The sequence below is a fragment of the Sinocyclocheilus grahami genome, unplaced genomic scaffold (genome assembly GCF_001515645.1).
Source record: "Sinocyclocheilus grahami isolate Dianchi unplaced genomic scaffold, SAMN03320097.WGS_v1.1 scaffold259.1, whole genome shotgun sequence".
Taxonomy (NCBI): domain Eukaryota; kingdom Metazoa; phylum Chordata; class Actinopteri; order Cypriniformes; family Cyprinidae; genus Sinocyclocheilus; species Sinocyclocheilus grahami.
The window spans coordinates 589244-613218 of NW_015505438.1; the positions used below are offsets into that span (position 1 = coordinate 589244).

General features: G+C 37.2%; 1 protein-coding gene across 3 annotated transcripts in view; it reads left to right on the top strand.

Moving 5' to 3' along the window:
- Window positions 1–2185: 2185 nt before the first annotated feature.
- tjp2b (tight junction protein 2b (zona occludens 2)) overlaps window positions 2186–23975 on the top strand; it is a 106691-nt gene continuing 84901 nt past the window's right edge. For 2 of the 3 annotated variants that reach the window (XM_016290432.1, XM_016290441.1), the window contains exon 1: window positions 2186–2324. In XM_016290432.1, coding sequence (XP_016145918.1) covers window positions 2218–2324 — 107 coding nt within the window. In that variant the 5' untranslated portion in view covers window positions 2186–2217. Of the gene's footprint in view, window positions 2325–7700; window positions 7743–23975 lie in introns of those variants that run through there. The other variant, XM_016290438.1, reaches the window with a different exon arrangement.

Below are 23975 nucleotides of genomic sequence, written 5' to 3' on the forward strand. Positions count from 1 at the left end.
TTTTGAGCAGTGTAGAGTAGCGCTTGTTGTTTGTAATTTCTCCGATCACAAATGCAGACATGGTTTTATGTTTACGTGGCGCGATGCAACGCAACGCGTAAAAATACAGTATAAGTCATTATAATCCATATTTATGTCCCCTCTGGATGCAACGAATGCCTCATTTATAATGGGTTTTCATGTTTTTGAATCATCGCTCCGGCCGGGACACGGCATCATCACAATACGGTAGCGGCGTAACATTTCCGTCTCACGCTTGAGGTATTCGGCCAATCATAACGCACTGGATAGCTGGCCAATCACAGCACACCTTGCTTTTCAGAACGACGAGCTTTGTAAAAATCGAGCGTTTCAGAAAGGCGGGGCATAGAGGAGAAACAATAATGTACAGTATGTGGGAAATAATGTGTTTTTTAACCTTAAACCGCATAAACACATTTCATTACACCATATACACAAAATAATGTTCTTTTTAGCAAAATCATATGACCCCTTTAAGCCTGCTTTTATTTGACCAACAATACAATAATATTCTGAAATATTGTTATGATTTAAAATAATTATTCCTGTGATGCCAGGCTGAATTTTCAGCATCATTACTCCAGTCTTCATTGTCACACAATCCTACAGAAATTATTCTAATATGAATATAATAAAATAATGAAATGAAAATAAAGAATGAAAATAAACCATTTTTCCCCAGTAGACAGTTATTTGAAACAGAAAGTTTTTTGTAGCATTATGTATTTTCTGTCACCTTTGGTCAATGCGTCCTTGTTGAATAAAAAATTGTAATAAAAAAAAGACAAAACATTTTTACTGACCCCAAAATTTTCAATGCTTGTGAATTTTCAAAGTACTGCAAACAGTACTGCAATACCACATCTTTTTACTTAAAGCAATACAACATTTAAAATTCTGTTATCATTTTCTCAGCCTGATGTTGTTCCAAATCAATATGACTTTATTTTTTCTTTGGAGCACAAAATATATTTCGAAGAACACTGTAAATCAAACAATACTGAAGCCCAATGACTTCCACTGTATGCACAAAACATCAAGACATTTCTCAAAATATCTTTTTTTTATTCCCAGGAGACAAAGTCTTTGAAGGATATCAGGCTGAATAAATCATGACAGAATTCCTATTTTTGGCTAAACTATCCCTTTAGATGTCATTCATCCATTGCACCAAATGTCCAAATGTGTGGGTTTCTGAAAAACTACTAATCCAGTATGAGAAGAATATATATGTAGATATTATACTGTATGAGCATATAATATTTAGCCTTAGCAAGTATAACTAATAATATTGAGCAATTACACAGGTCAGAGCTGCACGCCATAGTCTCTAGCAGCTAATGCAGTCATACACGCATAGAGGATAACGTCTTATGGTTATTAAATCATATAGCCTATTACTTCTGCAACATCATAAGCTTTTATGGGTTTTTATGTGCGTGAGAAAATGCTTTCAAATCCTTTCATTGCCAACGGCTCATTGCGATGCATCTGTGCGGCCAAAACAGACCTATTCATAGATTTAATTTGTGGAATTTCACCCCCCCCCCTGTCTCACCTCGAGCTCTTTGACAGTGAAATCCCACTTTGTGCTTGTAACCAATGCAAGCATAATCCGTCCGCACAGACCGCCATCGAGTAATTTCATTTCCAAAGCTCATGCTGGCTCAGTGCCTACAACCCTGACAAATGATTACTCATTCTACGCTTTTTTTCACTTCATGTTACACGTGTTTGCAGCCGAGACTGTGCGTACATGCGCCTTCACTCATTTGGGTTTAACTAGGCCTGGTAGAGCTGCGCTTGTAATCATGTCCATCCCTATCCATCCTGTCCATGGCTGTTCATTTGAATACCATAAGAGCCGGAACAAGAAGAGAGGCTGTGTGTTTTCTTGTGGGGTCAGTGTTAAATGCACGTAAGGACATTTTGAGCCGCAGTTACGGATTAAAGAGAATGGAGAGTCTGCATTATCTCCACGGGCTTAGTAACACAATTATCCCTCTGCTCCGTTTTCATTTGTCTAATGTTATAAAGGTCTTCCCTGAATTACATAAGGACAACAGCCACACAAATCTCTAAATTAATGTCTTTTTCCTTTTTTTAAGACAAAAGACATGTTTGGACAAGGTCCACAGAGCCACAGTTGTAGAGGAGCGTGTCGTGGTTGTTGTTTCTCATGAACGGCCGTCCAAGATGAAGTACAAGAAGTTTTTTACCGTGATGCAGGCGGCTGTTGGCATCGTGCCGCTCAACAAACGAGAATTCCTTCCTCCCCCTCGAAGACTCTGGAAATCTCATGAGTAAGTGTGTGTGTTTGTGTCAGTCTGTGTGTGTGTGTGTGTGTTTGTGTTTAGTGGGAAGGTGAGCGAAAATAAAAATAAAAGATGTCTTGTTGCCGAGAGTCACACTTCAGAAATGCTGATGTGGTTATTTTTGGTCTCTATTTATAGGTGTGTGTGTGTGTGTGCGTGTGTATGTGTGTGTGTGTGTGTCAGTCTGTGTGTGTGTGTGTGTTTAGTGGGCAGGTGAGCGCAAAGGAAAATAAAAGATGGCTTGATGCCGAGAGTCACACCTCGCAGAAGTGCTGATGTGGTTATTTTTGGTCTCTATTTATAGCATCGATCCAGATTTTTTTTATTTGATCTATTTATGATAATGAGCTCAAACGAGTCTCCATGGAGCAGAAAGACAAATGCTGTTTTCCCGCCAGATCGCTGTTGGTTTTATATGAGATGGAATCCTGTGTCCTAATGGACTGCTGTATTTCATTTGGAATGAACAATGACGTCATGAAAATACAAAGCTGATTTTATTTTTGGTTAGCATTCATTGAATTTCTTGCCCTTTTTTGATGTTTGAAATATTCAGTCTTACCCATAATGCAAAGCATATTTAATGTTTTACTGAATGAAATCTGTGGACTCTTTTTCACATTTCCAGGGTTCTCAGAAGCAGAAGTCGTCATATTTGGGTAAATTTCATTTGTGGCGAATGGAATCTACACATTTTTGTGTTTTCATTTGCCAAATGAAAAAAAAATTATGAGAGATCAATTATGTTAGATGTTGGTCAGAAAAGAGAACGATGTCAAATTTGCCATCACTCCCTCAGCTGCTGTGTTAGATATACTCACACAGCTGCTTTAACTAGTTTTCTGTCATTTATAGCCAAGGTAATACAACACAAAAGTATAGTGTTATACGTTAAATAAATAAAAAAATGAAAATATTAATAACTGGAGAAATGCATCTTCACAGTTGAGCAGTTCATTAAGAGATTTAAATGGGTGATATAGTGTGTGTGTGTGTGTGTGTGTGTGTGTGTGTGTGAAATACAGATTGCATTTTTGTTCCTGTGGCTCAGTGGTAGAGCATTGCGTTAGCAGCGTAAAAGGTCATGGGTTCAATTCCCAGGGAACACATGTATACTGGTAAAAAATGTATAGCATGAATGCACTGTAAGTCGCTTTGGATAAAAGCATCTGCTAAATGCATAAATTATTATTAATTATTACTTTTTAAATATATTTATTATTTTTAGTCAATTATATCACAAGCTTGACACCACTTTACATACAGACTCAAATCTAACGTTTTTTTTTTGGTGGATTAATGGACATTCTTATGGATTCAAAAATAACATAGCACTATGAAATTGTACAAAGCACAAGCAAGCATCTCAACATGCATTTTTAGGGTAAAAAGCCTTATTACCTGGTGCTCAGAATTCTGGAGAAAACTGATTTTTTTTAAAGTGCCTATTTACATAAAAAAATATTTGCACAATGAATTGCGACTGATCTTTTTTTTTTTTGCATACTGAATTGTGATCGGTATAGTTTATCCATGTATAAAAGCTGACAGATAGAAAAGGACGCCCACTGAGTGTCGTGACAACTACTTTACAAAGCATCTCATGTAGTGAATGGTTTCAGCTTAGGATCCTGCTTTCAGGCTTCAGATATTTTTAACCTATCGTTTTTCTCCATACTACATTCAGTAGATGTAAAAGTTAAGCAAATGTAACTCGAGGCTTGAGCGATGTGACATTTGACATGAATGTAGGGTTTGTTTCAGTTTTCTGAGTGGAAATGTCACATAGGGGTCAGTTAACCCACGCTGAGTCCCGTGAGACAAATGCAAACCCTTCTCGGAGCGGTTCAGTCCTGTCACTCTGACACTGACTGGAAAACAAGCAGCAGGCAAACACTAGATATTTGCATTTATGAAGAAAATATGAGTGGTGCTTAACTCTGCAAAAAAAAAAAAAAAATGTTGTTTTGTGAGCGGGAGCCAGTGTGTTGCAATATGGTTGCTAAGGCATTTGAAGCATTTTCTTAGTATATTTCTATATGTGGTTGCTTATTGTCCCAAGTCACAATAGTCCACAATTCTGGTCTCTATGTGACTTGGATGATTCCTCAAGTCTAAGCCAGCGGGTTTCAACCAGGAAAAAATATTTTACTCATCTAAATTAAAATGCTAAAAAAAAAAACATCAAGACAGTAAAAGGTTAAGAACCACTGGTCTAAGGGATTTTTACCTGCTTTATCACATGCAACGGACCAATTCCTTTGAAAGTCTAGTCACAAAAATAAGGGGAAAAAACAAAAAAGTAATGTTGATGGAATCTATTTTGTTGCCACTAAAAGTGAAAATCCTACAGGGAAAATGTTTGATTATACATTGCAGTAGTAACGCATCACATTATTATTAATGATTAATGCATGAATCAAACTTTTCCAGAACGTTGACAGTTTCTGGCATAGTTTATCAAGCATCATGATGGCCAGATGTATGCATCCTACATCATTCAAAAATGACATCACTCACAGGAACATGAACTTCTCCATCTTGCAGATGCTTGACTTCAGTATCTGACAGGATATGGATCATGTGAGCTCTGCCGTCTTCATTTCACTGCACAATTGTTAAACTGTTATTAAAAGTTAAAATAATTCAAGCAAGCGAATGTGTCAACTGAAAAAGGCTGATCACTGTGCACGCCAATTGAAAAATTTGAAATCGGTATGATTTAAAAAAAAATTTTATTCTTTTATTCAGCAAGGATGCATTAAATTGATCAAAAGTGACAGTAGAGTTTTTGTTTTTCTTTCATTGTTACAAAATATTTTTGTTTAAACTGATTTTCCTTTGAAGTTTGTATGAATGTTGAAAAAACGTATCATAGTTTCCGCAAAAATATTAAAGAGCACATCAATTTTCAACATAAGACATATTTGAGCAGCAAATCAGCATATTAGAATGATTTCTGAAGGATCATGTGACACTGAAGCCTCGAGTAATGATGTTGAAAATTCAGTTTTGTCACGGGAATACATTTGAAAATATTCTCGAATACAAAACAAATTTAAACTGTGAAAATATTTACAATTATTTTTGATCAAATAAATGCAGGTTTTCTGAGCATATTCAAAAACCTTACCGTCCCCAAATGTTTGAACGTTAATGTGTGTGAACATACATCTCATCATTATGTCGTTACAAACCTGTTTGACATTTTATTCCTTTGGAACACAAAAGAAGTTATTTTGAACAACCAAACAACCACTGCCTTCATTATATAGGACAAAAAAAAAACTTTTCAGAAATGAATATTTGGGATTAGGTTTTTAAAAGAAAATCATGCTGAATAAATGTCACTCGATTGCTTTGTATATTTTTTTTTACAACTTTGTTTCTGAGAGCATGTGTTTGTTAGAAGGAGCACTGCGTGTGCTCTATATCCTGTATGTCGCATCCACATGCTGAGGAAGATTTACACAGAGACACCCTACAGCGTGCTGAGGACTGACTGTGTTATTGGATGCATGTTTATGTGTGTGAGAGAGCATGTCAGCTAGAATCAAGGCTCATGACTCTGTTTGTGTGTGTGTGTGAGGAGGGGGAGGACAGTTGCCATTGGCTGGCCGGTTCGGGGCTGCACCTGTTGTGTTTGTGTGTGTGTGTGTGTGTGTGTGTGTGTGTGTGTGTGTGTGTACGGAGCACACGGGTCCTGCGCTAGAGAGTGGAGGCAACAACCTTCTCTCTCTCTTTCTCTCATTCTCTCTCATTCTCCTCGTCTCTCCCACTCACGCCTCACTATCCACTCTGACAACATCCAGGGACCCAAACCTCTCCTCCCCTCTTCTCTCATCTTCAACTCTTTCATTCCGTCCGTCCATCTGTCCCTCTTGAGCCGTCACCATGCGTCTGGGAATTTCGGGCTTCATTACGGATATCCTCAGCACCTCCAGCAACATCTGCTTCTGCTGGGCGGAGGGAAAGGTAGAGCGACCCCTCTCCTCTCCTCAGGAGAGCAGGAGAGGAACTTAACTTCTTTAACAATTTTTCTTTCTCTTTGTAACGCACTGCTTTGGTGTTTTGTTGGAATCATCTTTGTGTGAGTGTTTCTTGGCAAGCAGGGGTGTTTAGATGTGTTGAGCGCCGGCAGCTCGCTGTCACAACATGTGGCCACAGAGAGTGGGAAGACAAAGAGTCAGAGAGAGAAACCTCTAGATTAATAACAAATAACTCTGAGGCAGACGTCTTGATGACACTTCTACTTGTTAGAAACCAGACTGACAGCTCTAGATGGAGTTTATTCTGTAGGGTGTTGTGTTGCACTCACCTTGTTTAAAAGCACAGTTTACCCCAAAAATAAAAATTCTGTCATCATTCACTCACCCACATGTTTTTTCAGCATATTAGAATGATTTCTGAAGGATCATGTGACACTGAAGCCTCGAGTAATGATGTTGAAAATTCAGTTTTGTCACGGGAATACATTTGAAAATATTCTCGAATACAAAACAAATTTAAACTGTGAAAATATTTACAATTATTTTTGATCAAATAAATGCAGGTTTTCTGAGCATATTCAAAAACCTTACCGTCCCCAAATGTTTGAACGTTAATGTGTGTGAACATACATCTCATCATTATGTCGTTACAAACCTGTTTGACATTTTATTCCTTTGGAACACAAAAGAAGTTATTTTGAACAACCAAACAACCACTGCCTTCATTATATAGGACAAAAAAAAAACTTTTCAGAAATGAATATTTGGGATTAGGTTTTTAAAAGAAAATCATGCTGAATAAATGTCACTCGATTGCTTTGTATATTTTTTTTTACAACTTTGTTTCTGAGAGCATGTGTTTGTTAGAAGGAGCACTGCGTGTGCTCTATATCCTGTATGTCGCATCCACATGCTGAGGAAGATTTACACAGAGACACCCTACAGCGTGCTGAGGACTGACTGTGTTATTGGATGCATGTTTATGTGTGTGAGAGAGCATGTCAGCTAGAATCAAGGCTCATGACTCTGTTTGTGTGTGTGTGAGGAGGGGGAGGACAGTTGCCATTGGCTGGCCGGTTCGGGGCTGCACCTGTTGTGTTTGTGTGTGTGTGTGTGTGTGTGTGTGTGTACGGAGCACACGGGTCCTGCGCTAGAGAGTGGAGGCAACAACCTTCTCTCTCTCTTTCTCTCATTCTCTCTCATTCTCCTCGTCTCTCCCACTCACGCCTCACTATCCACTCTGACAACATCCAGGGACCCAAACCTCTCCTCCCCTCTTCTCTCATCTTCAACTCTTTCATTCCGTCCGTCCATCTGTCCCTCTTGAGCCATCACCATGCGTCTGGGAATTTCGGGCTTCATTACGGATATCCTCAGCACCTCCAGCAACATCTGCTTCTGCTGGGCGGAGGGAAAGGTAGAGAGACCCCTCTCCTCTCCTCAGGAGAGCAGGAGAGGAACTTAACTTCTTTAACAATTTTTCTTTCTCTTTGTAACGCACTGCTTTGGTGTTTTGTTGGAATCATCTTTGTGTGAGTGTTTCTTGGCAAGCAGGGGTGTTTAGATGTGTTGAGCGCCGGCAGCTCGCTGTCACAACATGTGGCCACAGAGAGTGGGAAGACAAAGAGTCAGAGAGAGAAACCTCTAGATTAATAACAAATAACTCTGAGGCAGACGTCTTGATGACACTTCTACTTGTTAGAAACCAGACTGACAGCTCTAGATGGAGTTTATTCTGTAGGGTGTTGTGTTGCACTCACCTTGTTTAAAAGCACAGTTTACCCCAAAAATAAAAATTCTGTCATCATTCACTCACCCACATGTTTTTTTCAGACCTGTATGAGAAGTTTAGCTAAATTTTGATGCTGCTTTTGTTCATAAGATGAGAGTGCTCTGAGACTGCCAAGCCACAAAAAAAGATAAAAATAAAAGTATGAGTGCTTTATTTCAAATCTTCTGAAGTCATATCATAGCTTTGTCAAGTTTTGTCAAATTATTTGCTGCTTTGAAATAAATGTCTTAATTTTAATTTAATATTTGCATGATTTAATTATTTGTTTGTTTGTTTATCTATTCATTCTAAGTTTTTTTTAAACATGACTTTCATTTTAATTTTAAATATGCTGTAATCTAATGTTAAATCATAATTTATGTATTTTATTATGTATATTATAAAATTTAATATATTTGATATTTTGAACCATTTTTTAATTTTTATTTATTTTGCTTATATTTGGATTTTTATGACAATTACAGACCTCAAAGTTAGAGTTTTGTGGTTTTTGGTCAATGTCTGTTAGCTCTGAAGTGTTCTATATGCTAGAGTTGGCTAAACTAATTTAGATATGCACATTTGTGACCCTGGACCACAAAACCAGTCATAAGGGTCAATTTTTCGAAATTGACATTTATACATCATCTGAAAGCTGAATAAATAAGCTTTCCATTGATGTATGGTTTGTTGGTGTTGTGTTGCACTCACCTTGTTTAAAAGCACAGTTTACCCCAAAAATAAAAATTCTGTCATCATTCACTCACCCACATGTTTTTTCAGACCTGTATGAGAAGTTTAGCTAAATTTTGATGCTGCTTTTGTTCATAAGATGAGAGTGCTCTGAGACTGCCAAGCCACAAAAAAAGATAAAAATAAAAGTATGAGTGCTTTATTTCAAATCTTCTGAAGTCATATCATAGCTTTGTCAAGTTTTGTCAAATTATTTGCTGCTTTGAAATAAATGTCTTAATTTTAATTTAATATTTGCATGATTTAATTATTTGTTTGTTTGTTTATCTATTCATTCTAAGTTTTTTTTAAACATGACTTTCATTTTAATTTTAAATATGCTGTAATCTAATGTTAAATCATAATATTATGTATATTATAAAATTTAATATATTTGATATTTTGAACCATTTTTTAATTTTTATTTATTTTGCTTATATTTGGATTTTTATGACAATTACAGACCTCAAAGTTAGAGTTTTGTGGTTTTTGGTCAATGTCTGTTAGCTCTGAAGTGTTCTATATGCTAGAGTTGGCTAAACTAATTTAGATATGCACATTTGTGACCCTGGACCACAAAACCAGTCATAAGGGTAAATTTTTCGAAATTGACATTTATACATCATCTGAAAGCTGAATAAATAAGCTTTCCATTGATGTATGGTTTGTTAGGACAATATTTGGCTGAGATACAACTATTTGAATATCTGGAATCTGAGGGTGCAAAAAAAATGTAAATATTGAGAAAATCACCTTTAAAGTTGTCCAAATGAAGTTCTTAGCAATGCATATTACTAATCAAAAATTAAGTTTTAATATATTTACAGTAGGACATTTTCTAAATATCTTCATGGAACATGATCTTTACTTAATATCCTAATGATTTTTGGCATAAAAGAAAAATCAATCATTTTGACCCATACAATGTATTTTTGGCTATTGCTACAAATATACCCTGACTTAAGACTGGTTTTGTGCTCCAGGGTCACATTTATTAAAATAAAACAGATACTAAGTTTTAATGGCTTTTACTAGTAATAGCAAGTGGCAAATCGTAGTTCTTATCTCATTTGCTTACATTCAAATATCCATCAGTAATTATTGCAACAGTTTTAATATATACATAAGTTGATTTAGCATGTTGCATAATAGATGCCAAGCCTAAAGTTATGTGCATTTTACTTTTTGAGTGAACTGTTACTTTAAATGTTGTGTTTACAGCTTTGGAGACTCAGTGTACAGTATGTCTGTTCATAATTGACAGTTTCTTTTTTTCTTTTTTTATGTGGGGTGTCGGCTCAGAATTGCTAAGGATCATGGGAAAGATATGTTTGGTGCCTCTTTCACAAGCCACTGTGTCTTTGTGACCTTAGAGGAGAAAACAGCAAGTGTTGACAAGCGATAAATCCACTCTGACCACCCAGCGACAGACATTCATTTGCTTTTATTTGCTTTGGAGTCCTACATACAAGATCCTAGCGCTGCAAAACTGTCATTAAAAATGAAATAAAGAGCAAAATTTATGTTTTCACATTACACTTCTAGCCTACTTTCCTGGCACTTTTCACTTTGCTTTTAAAGGACTGTAATTACAGAGTCAATAATTTAATAGCACAGCCTAACTGTGTCACCAGTAATTCTGTTTGTTTCCATTAATGTGTAAGACATGTTTGTGTGGGGGTTTAAGCAGAGGCATTTTCCCTCCCATCCCAAACGCTGTGAATCTCCCAGCTCAAGGCAAGTGGGAGGACGTATTTCATTTTCTAATCAGTCTGTTCTGGATGTATTACGACATCACTTGGCCAGATTAATGCTTCCATATTGATTGATCAATTTGGATGTGTAGATCTACGACTGGGATGTAGTAGTAGGCCAGCTTAACTCATCCAACACTGTTTATTCCCAGAGGTCCAATAGATCGTTATGTCTCCAGAGAGTTGTTCATCTGCATAATAGAGCCACATAACCATTGCTATCCATCTCTGCCTATCATATTCATAGATATTTGATTGACAGTGGCATATTTTGAAATAAAGGACTTTTCTTTTTTGGTAAATGACCTTTGTGAAATGCCACAAATGGTGTTCAAATTAAATAGTGGTACACCATTCTTGTCCTCTTCTCATAATTGTCAAATCTAGGTAAAATCAGATGACAAAACCAGCCAATTTGGGGTTGTTGCCCTGTTTGAGGTGTTGTGTTTTCCATGTATACTGTCAAAATGCCATCTTTAGATGGAGTTTATTCAGTAGGATGTGTTGTGTTATGCTCACTTAGTTGCTTAAAGGCAAAAAATATGGCAATTATGCCATCTTATACTCATCCTCATATCATCTTGAATGATTTTTTTATCTGTGGAACACAAAAAGAGAAGTTTAGCTAAATGTTGCTCTTGTCCGTAGTTGTCAAGTCTGGGCAAAATCAGATGACAAAACAGGCCAATTGTTGGTTGTTGTCCTTGTTGAGATGTTGTAGGCCTATTTCCCATGTATACTGTGAAAATGCCTTAAATAGCTTTAGATGGAGTTTATTCAGTAGGATATGTTGTTTATGCTCACCGAGTTGCTTAAAGGCAAAAAATATTAAACTTTTGTCATCATGCTGTTTCAAACCTGTATGACTTTTTTCCTCTTATCTGTGTATTATAAAAGGAAAAGCTTAGCTAAATGTTGATGCTGCTTTTATCCATAGTTTTCAAGTCTGGGTAAAATCAGATGGCAAAAGTGGCCAATTTTTGGTTGTTGTGCTTGTTGAGATGACATCATGTCATTTCAAACTTGTATGCCTTTCTTTTTATCTGTGCAACTCAAAAAGAGACATTTAGCTAAATATCGATGCTGCTCTTATCCATGGTTGTCAAGTCTGATTGCCTCCAATTTTGGGTGGTTGTCTGAGATGACAAAACCGTCTCTTATCTGTATATTATAAAAGGAAAAGCTTAGCTAAATGTTGATGCTGCTTTTATCCATAGTTTTCAAGTCTGGGTAAAATCAGATGACAAAACCGGCCAATTTGGGGTTGTTGTCCTTTTTGAGATGTTGCATTTTCCAAATGTCTTCTTTAGATGGAGTTTTTTCAGTAGGATGTGTTGTGTTATGCTCACCTAGTTGCTTATTAAAAGCAAAAAAATATGACAATTCTGTCATCATTTACTCATCCTCATGTTATTTCAAATCTGCATTACTTTTTTTTTAACCTGTGGAACACAAAAAGAGAAGTTTAGCTAAATGTTAATGCTGCTCTTGTCCATAGTTGTCAAGTCTGGGTAAAATCAGATGGCAAAAGTGGCCAATTTTTGGTTGTTGTGCTTGTTGAGATGACATCATGTCATTTCAAACTTGTATGCCTTTCTTTTTATCTGTGCAACTCAAAAAGAGACATTTAGCTAAATATTGATGCTGCTCTTATCCATGGTTGTCAAGTCTGATTGCCTCCAATTTTGGGTGGTTGTCTGAGATGTTGTGTTTTCTACTGTCAAAATGCCTGAAAGGTTATTGAGAATGTGGTTCAAGGAGGTTTAAAATCCCAAAGGTGTAGTGGTACACCAAAATAGACTGTTATTTTTTTAAGCATTGGAAAATATCGCAACATCTGCAAAATGCAAATTAACCTAGAGCCGATTGAGACTTTGCATTGATCCCGAATAACCCGGTGAAATGGCTACATGACATTACGGATGATGATTTTTAGCATTAGTTCATCTACATTTAAAGGTCTAAAAAAAACTAAAGTAATTTGCATTAGTTGCATGTCCGTGTTGAACAGAATGGCTGATCTTTGCTGACATTCCTCCCTAGGTTGAAATGTTTGAAGCCTGCAGGACAGCAATCATGTGTCCCGTTTTTAGGATGCTGAGCTTGTCCGCAGGCGTCAATATGTGTCAGGACACTGTGGTTCTGTGAGCAGCCAGTATCCAGTAAAGCCAACCCATTTGGAACAGACAAGCTTAAACATGTTTTCATTACTTAAATTTTGATGAGCTTGTAAATAATGAATGTCATTATATAATGAATGTTAAATAGGGTGAAGTGCACAGTGAGGTCATGGTTTGTTTCAAGCAAGATTTTGAAAATGATTTTGACCTTGAAATGAATTGCTGAAACAAGACAACCACACGATTTCTTCCTTCCAGGTGGATGCCAGTGGACTTTTGCAATATTCCTCTGGGAAGTATGAGTATGCATTTATTTAGATGTATATGCTTATGCTTAGTGTTGTAGTGGCAAACTGATTCTCCTCTCAAGAACGTGTCCTGACCATATTTCATCCCAAAATCAAAAGTATGAAGTAAAATATTTAGCTTAACATGAAATTTTAAAGTAGAAAGGAGAAAGATATTCATGACTAACCTTACGTTAGAAATTTTTCGCAGAATCAAATGCTTGTTTGAATTAAAGTCCTTCTTAATATGTACATTATATAGTATATTCATATACTGTATATAATTTGTATTATAATAATGTAATATATGTATATAAATTATATTTTAGTACATAAATTATATATATATAGTTTCATTAAAAATATGTATTACATAATAGAAATAGAAATATGATGTAGTATTATATTAGTATATATATATATATATATATATATATATGAAATAGATTATAATTTAATATTTTTTTTATAATTTGTACATATTTATTTACCATTTATTTATACATATCTCCTCACAGAGTTGTTCAAGGGTGCAAAAATTAGTTTTGGGAATTTGCTCATTAACAGCCTATAGTGTAACTCCTGTTACCGTGACATTCATGCGGTGCCCTTTAACCTTTGTATATTTAAATGGCACAAGTAAAGGTTTCACATTTGGCCACACACACACACACACACAGTGATGGTGAGTCACATTTATGTGATCTCCTGTGCTCTGCTGATTAGTATTTAATAAGGTGTTTTTCATATCTATATATTCAATCAATCATATTCTGCATGCTGGAATGTCATTTGAAGTTTCCAGAAAGATGTCACATTACTTGTGGAGGACGGGCTTGTTTAATAGATTCATGTAGGGGATGTGACATTCTCCTGTGTTTTATGGGAAAGATTAAAGAGATTTAAGTGCGTCACCGTGTCAGCGTCTTCCCACCGAGTAGCTCGACGCTGCAGCAAACAGCAGCAGACAGGGCCGAATGCATCTGACCTATGAACCCTGTGGACTGCAGGCTCTTCCTTCCAGCTGTTATGATCAGGTGTTCTATAATAACTGGAGAAATGTATCTATTAGCTTTCCCATTCATTTCAAAGGCAGGTTAGCGCATGCATTCCTGGAAATGTGCATCCCGCTAGTGATGTTCAATCAGCAAATGAAACTGTGACCACATATCATGAACGTCAATCAGCAATAATCAGCAAAATATGCTCAGAAAGTCACTTTTAATAATCCAGGAGAAATCCCAAGGGTAAATACATAGCCTCAAGAACCGCAACGCAAACATAAGTGAGACCAAACAAAGAGCAGAGGAAACTGAGGGATTAAAACTTTAAAGGGGTCATATGATGTTGCTAAAAAGAACATTATTTGGTGTATTTGGTGTAATGCAATGTGTTTATGCGGTTTAAGGTTCAAAAAACACTTTAATTTCTACATAATGTACATTATTGTTGCTCCTCTATGCCTTGCCTTTCTGAAACGCGTCGATTTTTACAAAGCTCATCGTTCTGAAAAGTGAGGTGTGCTCTGATTGGCCGGCTATCCAGTGCGTTGTGATTGGCTGAATACCTCAAGAGTGTGACGGAAATGTTACGCCCCTTACCATACTGTGATGGCATGTCCCGGCGCGATGAGACAACACCAACAATGCGTTTTTTACGCATTGCGTTGCGTATTGCGCTGCGTAAACATAAAACCATGTCTGCATTTGTGATCGGAGAAATGACAAAAAACAAGCACTACTCTACACTGCTCAAAACTCGCGTTTGAATCGTCAGTGGCAAATTCTTTAAATATGAAAACATACTTACAGGCTGTGAGTCAGAAGCGCCAGACTGTCCTTGCAAAGTTGGAATTGCCCCACTTTATAGAAACAGCCTTTGTGCACAGAAGCATTGTAGGCTACTGGTTCAGGAAACAGTCCTCGTCCTCCATAAAATGTGCTGCACACATCTGAATATTTGGGTTGAACTGTTCTGGAACAGTGTTGTAAATACACAAATACACATAATTGTGTACTCTTTTGGAAGGCCAAACAAAGTAGTTTCGCTTTCACAACGAAACACACAGCCCTCACGACATGGTGGCTGCGGCAACAACAATACAGCGAGAATAAAAGTTACGCCTTCTTTCTTTGCGTGAACATTTGGGCAGCGTTATGCAAACCTTCCCACATCGTGACATAGACATATGGGGGCGTGTTAGAACGAGCTGTTTTAGGTAGGCGTGGTTGACTCTTAACTTTTATAAAGAATATCTCTTTGGATTTGAGACTTTAGTCTTTGCAACTTTACAGATCTTCTTTATGCACCAAGAGCTTGTAACACTCCAAAGAGAAAGGAAAAATTGAAATCGCATCATATGACCCCTTTAAATGAGAGGGTCATTATCTCTCTTCCCATGGCCTCCTCTGGCCCCTCTCCTCATCATCTTCTGTCCTCTAATCCTCCCTGAGCCTTCTATCTTTCCTCCGTTCTTCCCTGTGCTCTGTCCTTCCCTCTTCTGGAGATCTCCTGTGATATTTAAACTGTGATTCAGTCCGATGTCTGTCAGGACAAGGTCTCGTGTAATTTAATCTTAGTAACGTTCTACAGGTTTATTGTGAATGTAGACATAATAATCAGTTAGTTTTAACTTATTTTTTCCCTTCTGACACTTAGTAATAAAGCCTACTAGTCTTTTTCAAAGTTTTGTTAAACCAGCACATTTAATAATTTAATAAAAATATATTAGTTTATTAAACAAATATCATAAATTTAATAAAAACCTGACTGATATTTTTGCATTCTTCTGTGGTCTTTAGTCTGCTGATTATTATTTATCAAGGCTCCATATGTACATAAGTCATTAATTATGAATTGAGTATGTCAGAAAGAGTTGGTTCAATGTCTTTTTTTTGGGGGGTGCCGTTAACAGATTAAGTTCAAAATAGATTCTAGATTCAATGAGTCAGTGAATTCAAGAATCACTTGAACAACTCCACAAGTGACTGAGTTGTTCACCCTGCTTGATAACAAAACAGTCAAACAGGTGTTGTGAACCGAATTAAACAAATTAAAAATGACAATAAAAAACATTTTCATGAATCAGACATTTATCAGATACTTTATACTGTACTGTAAGTCAATCTGAAAAATATTCTTTATTCAATGAGTCAGCAAATTCGAGAATCACTTGAGCCAATTCTTAAGTGAGTAGTACCTGAGAACTGCAAAGAATTCATTCAGACATCTGGTTTTGTGAACCGAATGAACTGATGAATTAAAAATGACTGTTTAAATTTGATTCAGAATATCAATTTGTTCATGAATCAGATGTATATTCAGCACGTTACTGTATTACTGTATACTGTACTATGAGTCAGTCCGAAGTATTCTTGATTAAGTGAGTCATTAACCTGAGAGCTGCTTGTGAACGAATCATTCAAACAGGTTTTGTGAACCAAATTTAAAAGTGTACTTTATACTGTACTGTAAGTACTGTAAAGTGATGCTGCAAGCTGGATTCAAACTGACCACCACAACTGATACTCAATTGTTTGTTTATGACTACCCAATATGACATCAGTTTAGTAGATGGGATCCTCCCTTGGTATCTTCCCTCATGTTTTCCAGCTCTCTCAACACCCCCACCGCTCTCGTCTTGATCACAGAGAAAAGCAGATGTAATTAACTGCAGACAGATGGTGGAGGGAAACGGGACACGCTCGCAGTACGGACACAATGCCCATAATTACTCTTTTCTGAACCGCTGTACTGAGAACACTGCGGGCCATCATTACATAATCACCTTATGGGTCAGACCACGGCGAATACATGCGGAGATGACACAACACTTTCTCACGGCAGATGGCACAAATGATGAATGATATCCAATCTCGCAAAATGAAATGAGTGAAGACTATTTGCAGTACTTGAGTCCTCCGCACTGTCAATCAAACGGCCCTCTCTGGGCAAACGTTGCTGGAAATGTTGGCAAGTTGCATTGAGGAATGACACAGGGGAGTCTGGTTGAAGTTGGCACCGATATTCATGACTGGCATTTGGCTGTGAACCACTGCCCAGGTGCACTGCAGTGCCGGCGGAAGATGACTGGCTTTCTCAGCAGCTTACTGTGCTTTGGATGTATATTTCAAGGACAAACACGTGCCTTCGTGGTATCACCTGAGAAATTCATTTTTCCTCTTTTACTGCGTTCTTAAAGGGGTCATCGGATGCTACATGCACTTTTACAAGTTGTTTGGAATGAAATGTGTGTTGGCAGTGTGTACACAACCACCCTATAGTGATAAAAATCCACCCAGTGTTTTTTTTTTAATATACAAAATTTTTTACCCCTTTCTCAAATCGAGCCGATCTCAGATGCCTGTCTGTGTGATGTCACAAAAACAGGTCCCTCCCACATAGACCCGCCCTGAGTGAGCTGTCATCAGTCCGCCATTGTTTCACCGCCGGAGCAGATGTACACAAGAATGACTCCTAAGCGATTGAGGTGTTCTGTTGTTGGATGTAATAATGAACATAGCAGTCGTCATTTACTCCTGACATCTAAACCGCTGAACTCGCAATGGATTACGTTTGTTTTTGAAGGGAATGCGCCCCGATCTACATATATGCGTCTATGTTCGCGCGAATCGTTCGTGATCCAGCTTCACCTACAGAAGAAGTGAGCATAAGGTTTTTTAATGAATCTTTGCAAATCGCCTTTCCTAATAATGTGCTAATTAGCAAGTTTCACGAGGAATGCGGCTAAAGTAAACAGTCCCTCAGAGAGTGGCTAGGAAGAGAAGGGCGGGGTCAGCAGAGCTCATTAACATTTAAAGGAAAATGCTACAAAAACGGCTTGATCTGAAAAGAGCTGTATTTGACAGGGGAAAATGGCGTTTTTTACACTACCATTGAGAAATTTTAACCAAACTATGTTACAGACTTTTCATGAAGACCCTATAAAGAATCATATCAACTTGTGGAAAATGGGCATCCGATGACCCCTTTAATGTCTGAGCTCTGTAAATGCCTAGAAGAGAATGTGATATGGCTTCCTTTGTGCATAAAAAGTTATATGTAAGTCTGTGTGACGGCCGACTTCAGATATCCCTTAAAAGCATGTGGAGGCTTTCTTGTCAGTTATTGCACTGGGCTTCAAGAGGGAAAAAATAGGAAAGCTTGTATTATTTTGACAGGTCTGGCATGTGAATCCCTTTAGTCTGTGGGTCTGCTCATGCGTTAACAATCAGGGATTAAAATTCAGATAGGGAGCAGAGTTATGCTGACATCTGTCCTCTTACATTGATTTATGCACCCCAATGTGTATAATGTGATTGAAGCATTTTTATGTGTGTAGATACTGGAAACACTTGAGAAATCTGTGAAAGATTCTCATAATTTATGTCACTCATGAAGAACTTTGAAAGTGTACACAGCTGTTTGGAATCAGTAAGATTTATTTATTTTTTCTTTTAAATAATTAATACTTTTACACCACAAAGATGCATTAAATTGATCAGTGGCAGTGAAGACGGTCACTGAGATTTAAATAAATGTTGTTCTCTTGACATTTTTATTCATCAAAAAATCCTGAAATCACAGTTTCCACAAAAGTATTAAGCAGCATAACTGTTTTCAACATTGATAATAATGAAAAGCGGCATATCAGATCAGCATATTAGAATGTTTTTCGAAGGATCATGTGACACAGAAGACTGTGTAATGATGCTGAACATTCAGCTTTGACGTCACATGAATTAATTTGAAAATATATTCAAATAGAAAACAAATTGTAATAATATCATCTTTTTCTGGACAAAAATAGTCTGTTTAATATGCAAAGTGGCCAACCATTTATTTAGTGCTATTTAGTGGCAGGTTTATCTGAAATAATTCATACCACAATAACAGATCGCCATGGAAAAAACTATTTTCTGCTCAAAATAATTGCACCACGGAGCCTGTTTATGATGCTCTGCAAAGAAAATGTTGACTACATCAGCTGAAATATGTGTAGTGTCTTTCAATTATTTGAATAGTCCTTGCAAACATTGACAAATCTTGTGACTATTTTGAGACGTGTGCAATTTTTGTGTGCAATATGAAATTGGCTGTAAACTGTAATCTAAGAAGCCTGTTTCTGCCTCATAATAAAAAAATAAAACAGGTAATTGTGAGAAAGTTTAATATAAGAAATAAAGTCACATTGTGAGATTTAAAGGGGTCATAGGATGCTACATGCACTTTTACAAGTTTTTAAAAAAAAAAATTTTAAATCTCGTTAAATGTTTTCCCCTTTCTCAAATCGAGCCGATCTCAGATGCCTGTCTGTGTGACCTCACACAGACAGGCCCCTCCCACTATAGTTTGATTGACAGTAGCGTTTTAGCACCAAATGTACTGGTGTCTTACCTTAGACCCGCCCTGAGTGACTGTCATCAGTCCGCCATTGTTTCACCGCCGGAGCAGATGTAGACAAGAATGACTCCTAAGCGATTGAGGTGTTCTGTTGTTGGATGTAATAATGAACATAGCAGTCCTTGTGACTATTTTGAGACGTGTGCAATTTTTGTGTGCAATATGAAATTGGCTGTAAACTGTAATCTAAGAAGCCTGTTTCTGCCTCATAATAAAAAAATAAAACAGGTAATTGTGAGAAAGTTTAATATAAGAAATAGTCACATTGTGAGATTTAAAGGGGTCATAGGATGCTACATGCACTTTTACAAGTTTTTAAAAAAAAAATTTTTAAATCTCGTTAAATGTTTTCCCCTTTCTCAAATCGAGCCGATCTCAGATGCCTGTCTGTGTGACCTCACACAGACAGGCCCCTCCCACTATAGTTTGATTGACAGTAGAGTTTCAGCACAGACTGGACTGGTGTCTTACCTTAGACCCGCCCTGAGTGACTGTCATCAGTCCGCCATTGTTTCACCGCCGGAGCAGATGTAGACAAGAATGACTCCTAAGCGATTGAGGTGTTCTGTTGTTGGATGTAATAATGAACATAGCAGTCGTCATTTACTCCTGACATCTAAACCGCTGAACTCGCAGTGGATTTAATTTGTTTCTGAAGGGAATGCTCCCCCGATCTGCCTAAATGCGTCTATGTTCACGTGAATCATTCGTGATCTAGCCACATCTACAGAAGAAGTGAGTATAATGTTTTTTAATGAATCTTTGCAAATCGCCTTTCCTAATAATGTGCTAATTAGCAAGTTTCACGATGAATGCGGCTAAAGTAAACAGTCTCTCTGAGAGCAGCTCGGAAGAGAGGGGCGGGGGCAGCAGAGCTCATTAACATTTAAAGGAAAAAGCTACAAAACGGCTTGATTTGGAAAGAGCTGTATTTGACAGGGGAAAAAGGTGCTTTTTACACTACCATTGAGAAATTTTAACCAAACTATGTTACAGACTTTTCATTAAGACCCTAAAGAATCATATCAACTTGTGGAAAATGGGCATCATATGACCCCTTTAAAGTAGCAGTTATGACAAATAAAATAGCTGTGCCAATGTCATAGATTCAATTACCAGCTGCATGAACAGATAAAATGTGTACCTGTACGTTGCTATGGATAAAAGCAACTAAATGTAAATGACAAGAATGAAAATATATTAAGGTATAAAGTCCTAAACCGTGACACTTTACAATAAGGTCCCATTAGTTAATGTTAGTTAATGCATTAACTAACAATATATCTAATAATAATGAGTCATACATTTTTTACAGTATTTATTCACCATGTTAACTACGCTGCAAAGGTAGTTGCTATGGTCGGCTTACAGATATCTTTTGCTAACCTTTTCCTGCCTAACCAGTACTTCCTGTGGAATCCATGATCCTCACAGTAGCACTCATACGGTCTTTCTGGCTGACAAAAGTTGTTGTTTTGTGATCATGCGCTTGTAAACGGCCCTGTATTGCTTCACAGAATTGAAGCACTTAGTCAGGGTTATGTTATATGAAGCATAAAGCATCACTGACATTATGTTTTACATCATTGTGGCACAATGCCACAACACCATCATCAGCACCGTGTTTCAGTGGTAGGCTTATTGAATCAGGACCTTGGAGGTGTTTTTCTATCATACTATGACTGTCTGCCCTGCCGTCTGTTTTGAGTGTGTGTGTGTGTGTGTGTGTGTGTGTGTGTGTGTGTGTGTGTGTGTGTGTGTGTGTGTGTGTGTGTTTTTCATGAGTCAGAGCAGATGAGGCTCGGGTGAGCCCTGCGGGTCAGTTGAATAGGGAGGTGTCACATCAGAGTCTGATCTCCGCTGTCAGTTTGAGATTGATGTCTGGCCGTGACATTGCCAACTCAAAATCCCCTCTCACACGCAGCTCTGCTGGCATCCGGCAATACAAAAATACACACGTCGCTCTCCTAGCGAGACAGCACTGTGTATTTATCACAGACTGCCACCAATGAGTTCTGGGATGGATTTTTGAGGTTGAGGGATCTGTCACCTTCAGTGTTTCTATTTCCTGTCACACAATCTACTCCTGTCTTTTACTCTCTCTCTCAAGACAAGAGGTCAAATAAGGGTTAAGTTTTGTCCTTAGGAAATCCTCGTTTGAAATGTATGGTCTGTATATTTGTATCTGATGATTATGTGATGTTTGTTCTCATGATCTCTTTCTGCCTTCATCTTTATGGTGTATGGGTGTGATTGTGAATGTCATATAATATATACATTATATAAATTATACTTTTTTCAATATTTTATAGAAAATAATTCAATAACAATATTGAATACAAATATTAATTTATATAAATATAAATTTCTATTGAAATGTACTTATACAGTGGGTACAGAAAGTATTCAGACCCCCTTACATTTTTCACTCTTTGTTATATTGCAGCCATTTGCGTATTACATATATTTAGTTTAATATTACATAATTTCTGGTGCATATAAAATATTTTAGATAGATACAATAAAATCTAATGTTCTATGTATCTATCTATCTATCTATAGAAATAGAAATGTTATAGAAATATTATTACAATTGAAATTCTTACAATTTCAAATAACTTTTTTCTATTTAAATATATTTTAAATCCATATGAATATATTATACTTCAGTCTTCAGTGTGACATGATCCTTCAGAAATCATTCTAATGTGCTTATTTGTTGCTTAGTTATTATAAATTATTACTGTAAATGGTTAAATAGTTAATTTTGAGGAAATCTTCATACATTTTTTTCAGGATTATTTGATGAATAAAGAACAACGTTTATTTGTCACGAAACAGAAATATTTTATCGCATTATAAATGATAAAATGAAAGATAATTTTTTTTGTCTGTCTCATCCTAAAGTTTTGAATGGTATCATGGATTCTTCAGAAATATTAAGCAGCAACTCTTTTGAACCTTGATAATAACTAGAACAAACACACACAAACTTATATACACACACTGCTACCACAAAAAAAATTAGATACAAACTTATACATTGCAAAGCATTAAATTACAAAATATCAAACCAAGTGACTTTTATTTTGAAGAAAGAGAGCACAAGCACCCTTTTCTACAAATAGTTTGCAAAAACATGTTTGTTAGGTTTAAAGTGATAAAAACAATGCTGTTCAAAATAATGACAAAAAGTATTGTGACAATTTGTGTTGGTCAAGTGTTAATTCAATACAATTCACATTTATTTATGTAGCATTTTATTTTACAATACATATTGTTTCAAAGCAGCTTTACAGAAGATGCATGATTATCCATTGTTTATGTTCTCAGTTAATATAAAATGCCATATAAAAACCATTTTATCATCTATCTCTTTGCTATTGGCCACCGATAATAAAATGCCAGACACTTTCATGAATCTCCGCTTGAGTCATCTGTGGTGTGAAGAGGCCATTCTTCCTAGCCGTGTGTTTTTCTCTCCACTCCTTCTGTCTCTTTTGGGATGACAGTTTGTGTTGTGGGCTGTTTTGTCCTGTCTATTCTGTTTCTTCCATTATAAGAGATGGATTGTGTGACTGCTAGCACTGCTAACCAGCCCCCTACACCCCTCTCAGCGGGGCAGCTCCAGCCTGTATCTCCACTTTTGCTGTCACATCCTATTACAGCAGACCGGGCTCTCGGTGCGTCTGCACAGCTTGTGGCAACGGTCCCCTGTGTCTCAGATCTGCTGCCCGGGGCCAGGAGACTGACTGCTGCTAGACAAGGCCTATGGCCCTCATCGAACACCCATACGTGTGTCTCTCTCTTTACATACTGTGTTTTCTGTGATCTTTGACATCAGGTGTGTCAGTCAGAAGTCTTTTTTTGTGTTCACATGTGTGGCAACATACAGTACAGGAGTGTGTGAGTGTGTTTATGTTTGCCTGACCACCCGGGTTATCTGCGGTGGTCCAGTGTCAAATGAGTCTGTCTGGAAGCAGCGGCTCGTTTGCCTCTGGATTGATGGACTGAACTCTGCGGTTTTACTAACGAGGCCCTGGACGGCAATGCCTCAGGCCAGAGCCCACATACATCACGCCACGCACTGCCACCACGCTGTGTGTGGGAGATTATATGAGCTTTGGAAAGAGACACGGTCCTTCTGAAATTATCAACAACTGAGCGATATTTATCTATCTATCTATCTATCTATCTATCTATCTATCTATCTATCTATCTGTCTATCTGTCAGTCTGTCTGTCTCTGTCTCTGTCTCTGTCTCTGTCTAGCTGTCTAGCTATCTGTCTATCTATCTATCTAGCTGTCTAGCTGTCTGTCTGTCTGTCCGTCCTTCTGTTTGTCTGTCTGTCATCTATCTATCTATCTATCTATCTATCTATCTATCTATCTATCTATCTATCTATCTATCTATCTATCTATCTATCTATCTATCTATCTATCTGTCTATCTGTCTGTCTGTCTGTCTCTGTCTCTGTCTCTCTCTCTCTCTATCTCTCTCTCTCTCTCTCACACACACACACACACACACTCTCTCTCTCTCTCTCTATACAACCACCCTACACAGAAAACTTTCTCTATTTT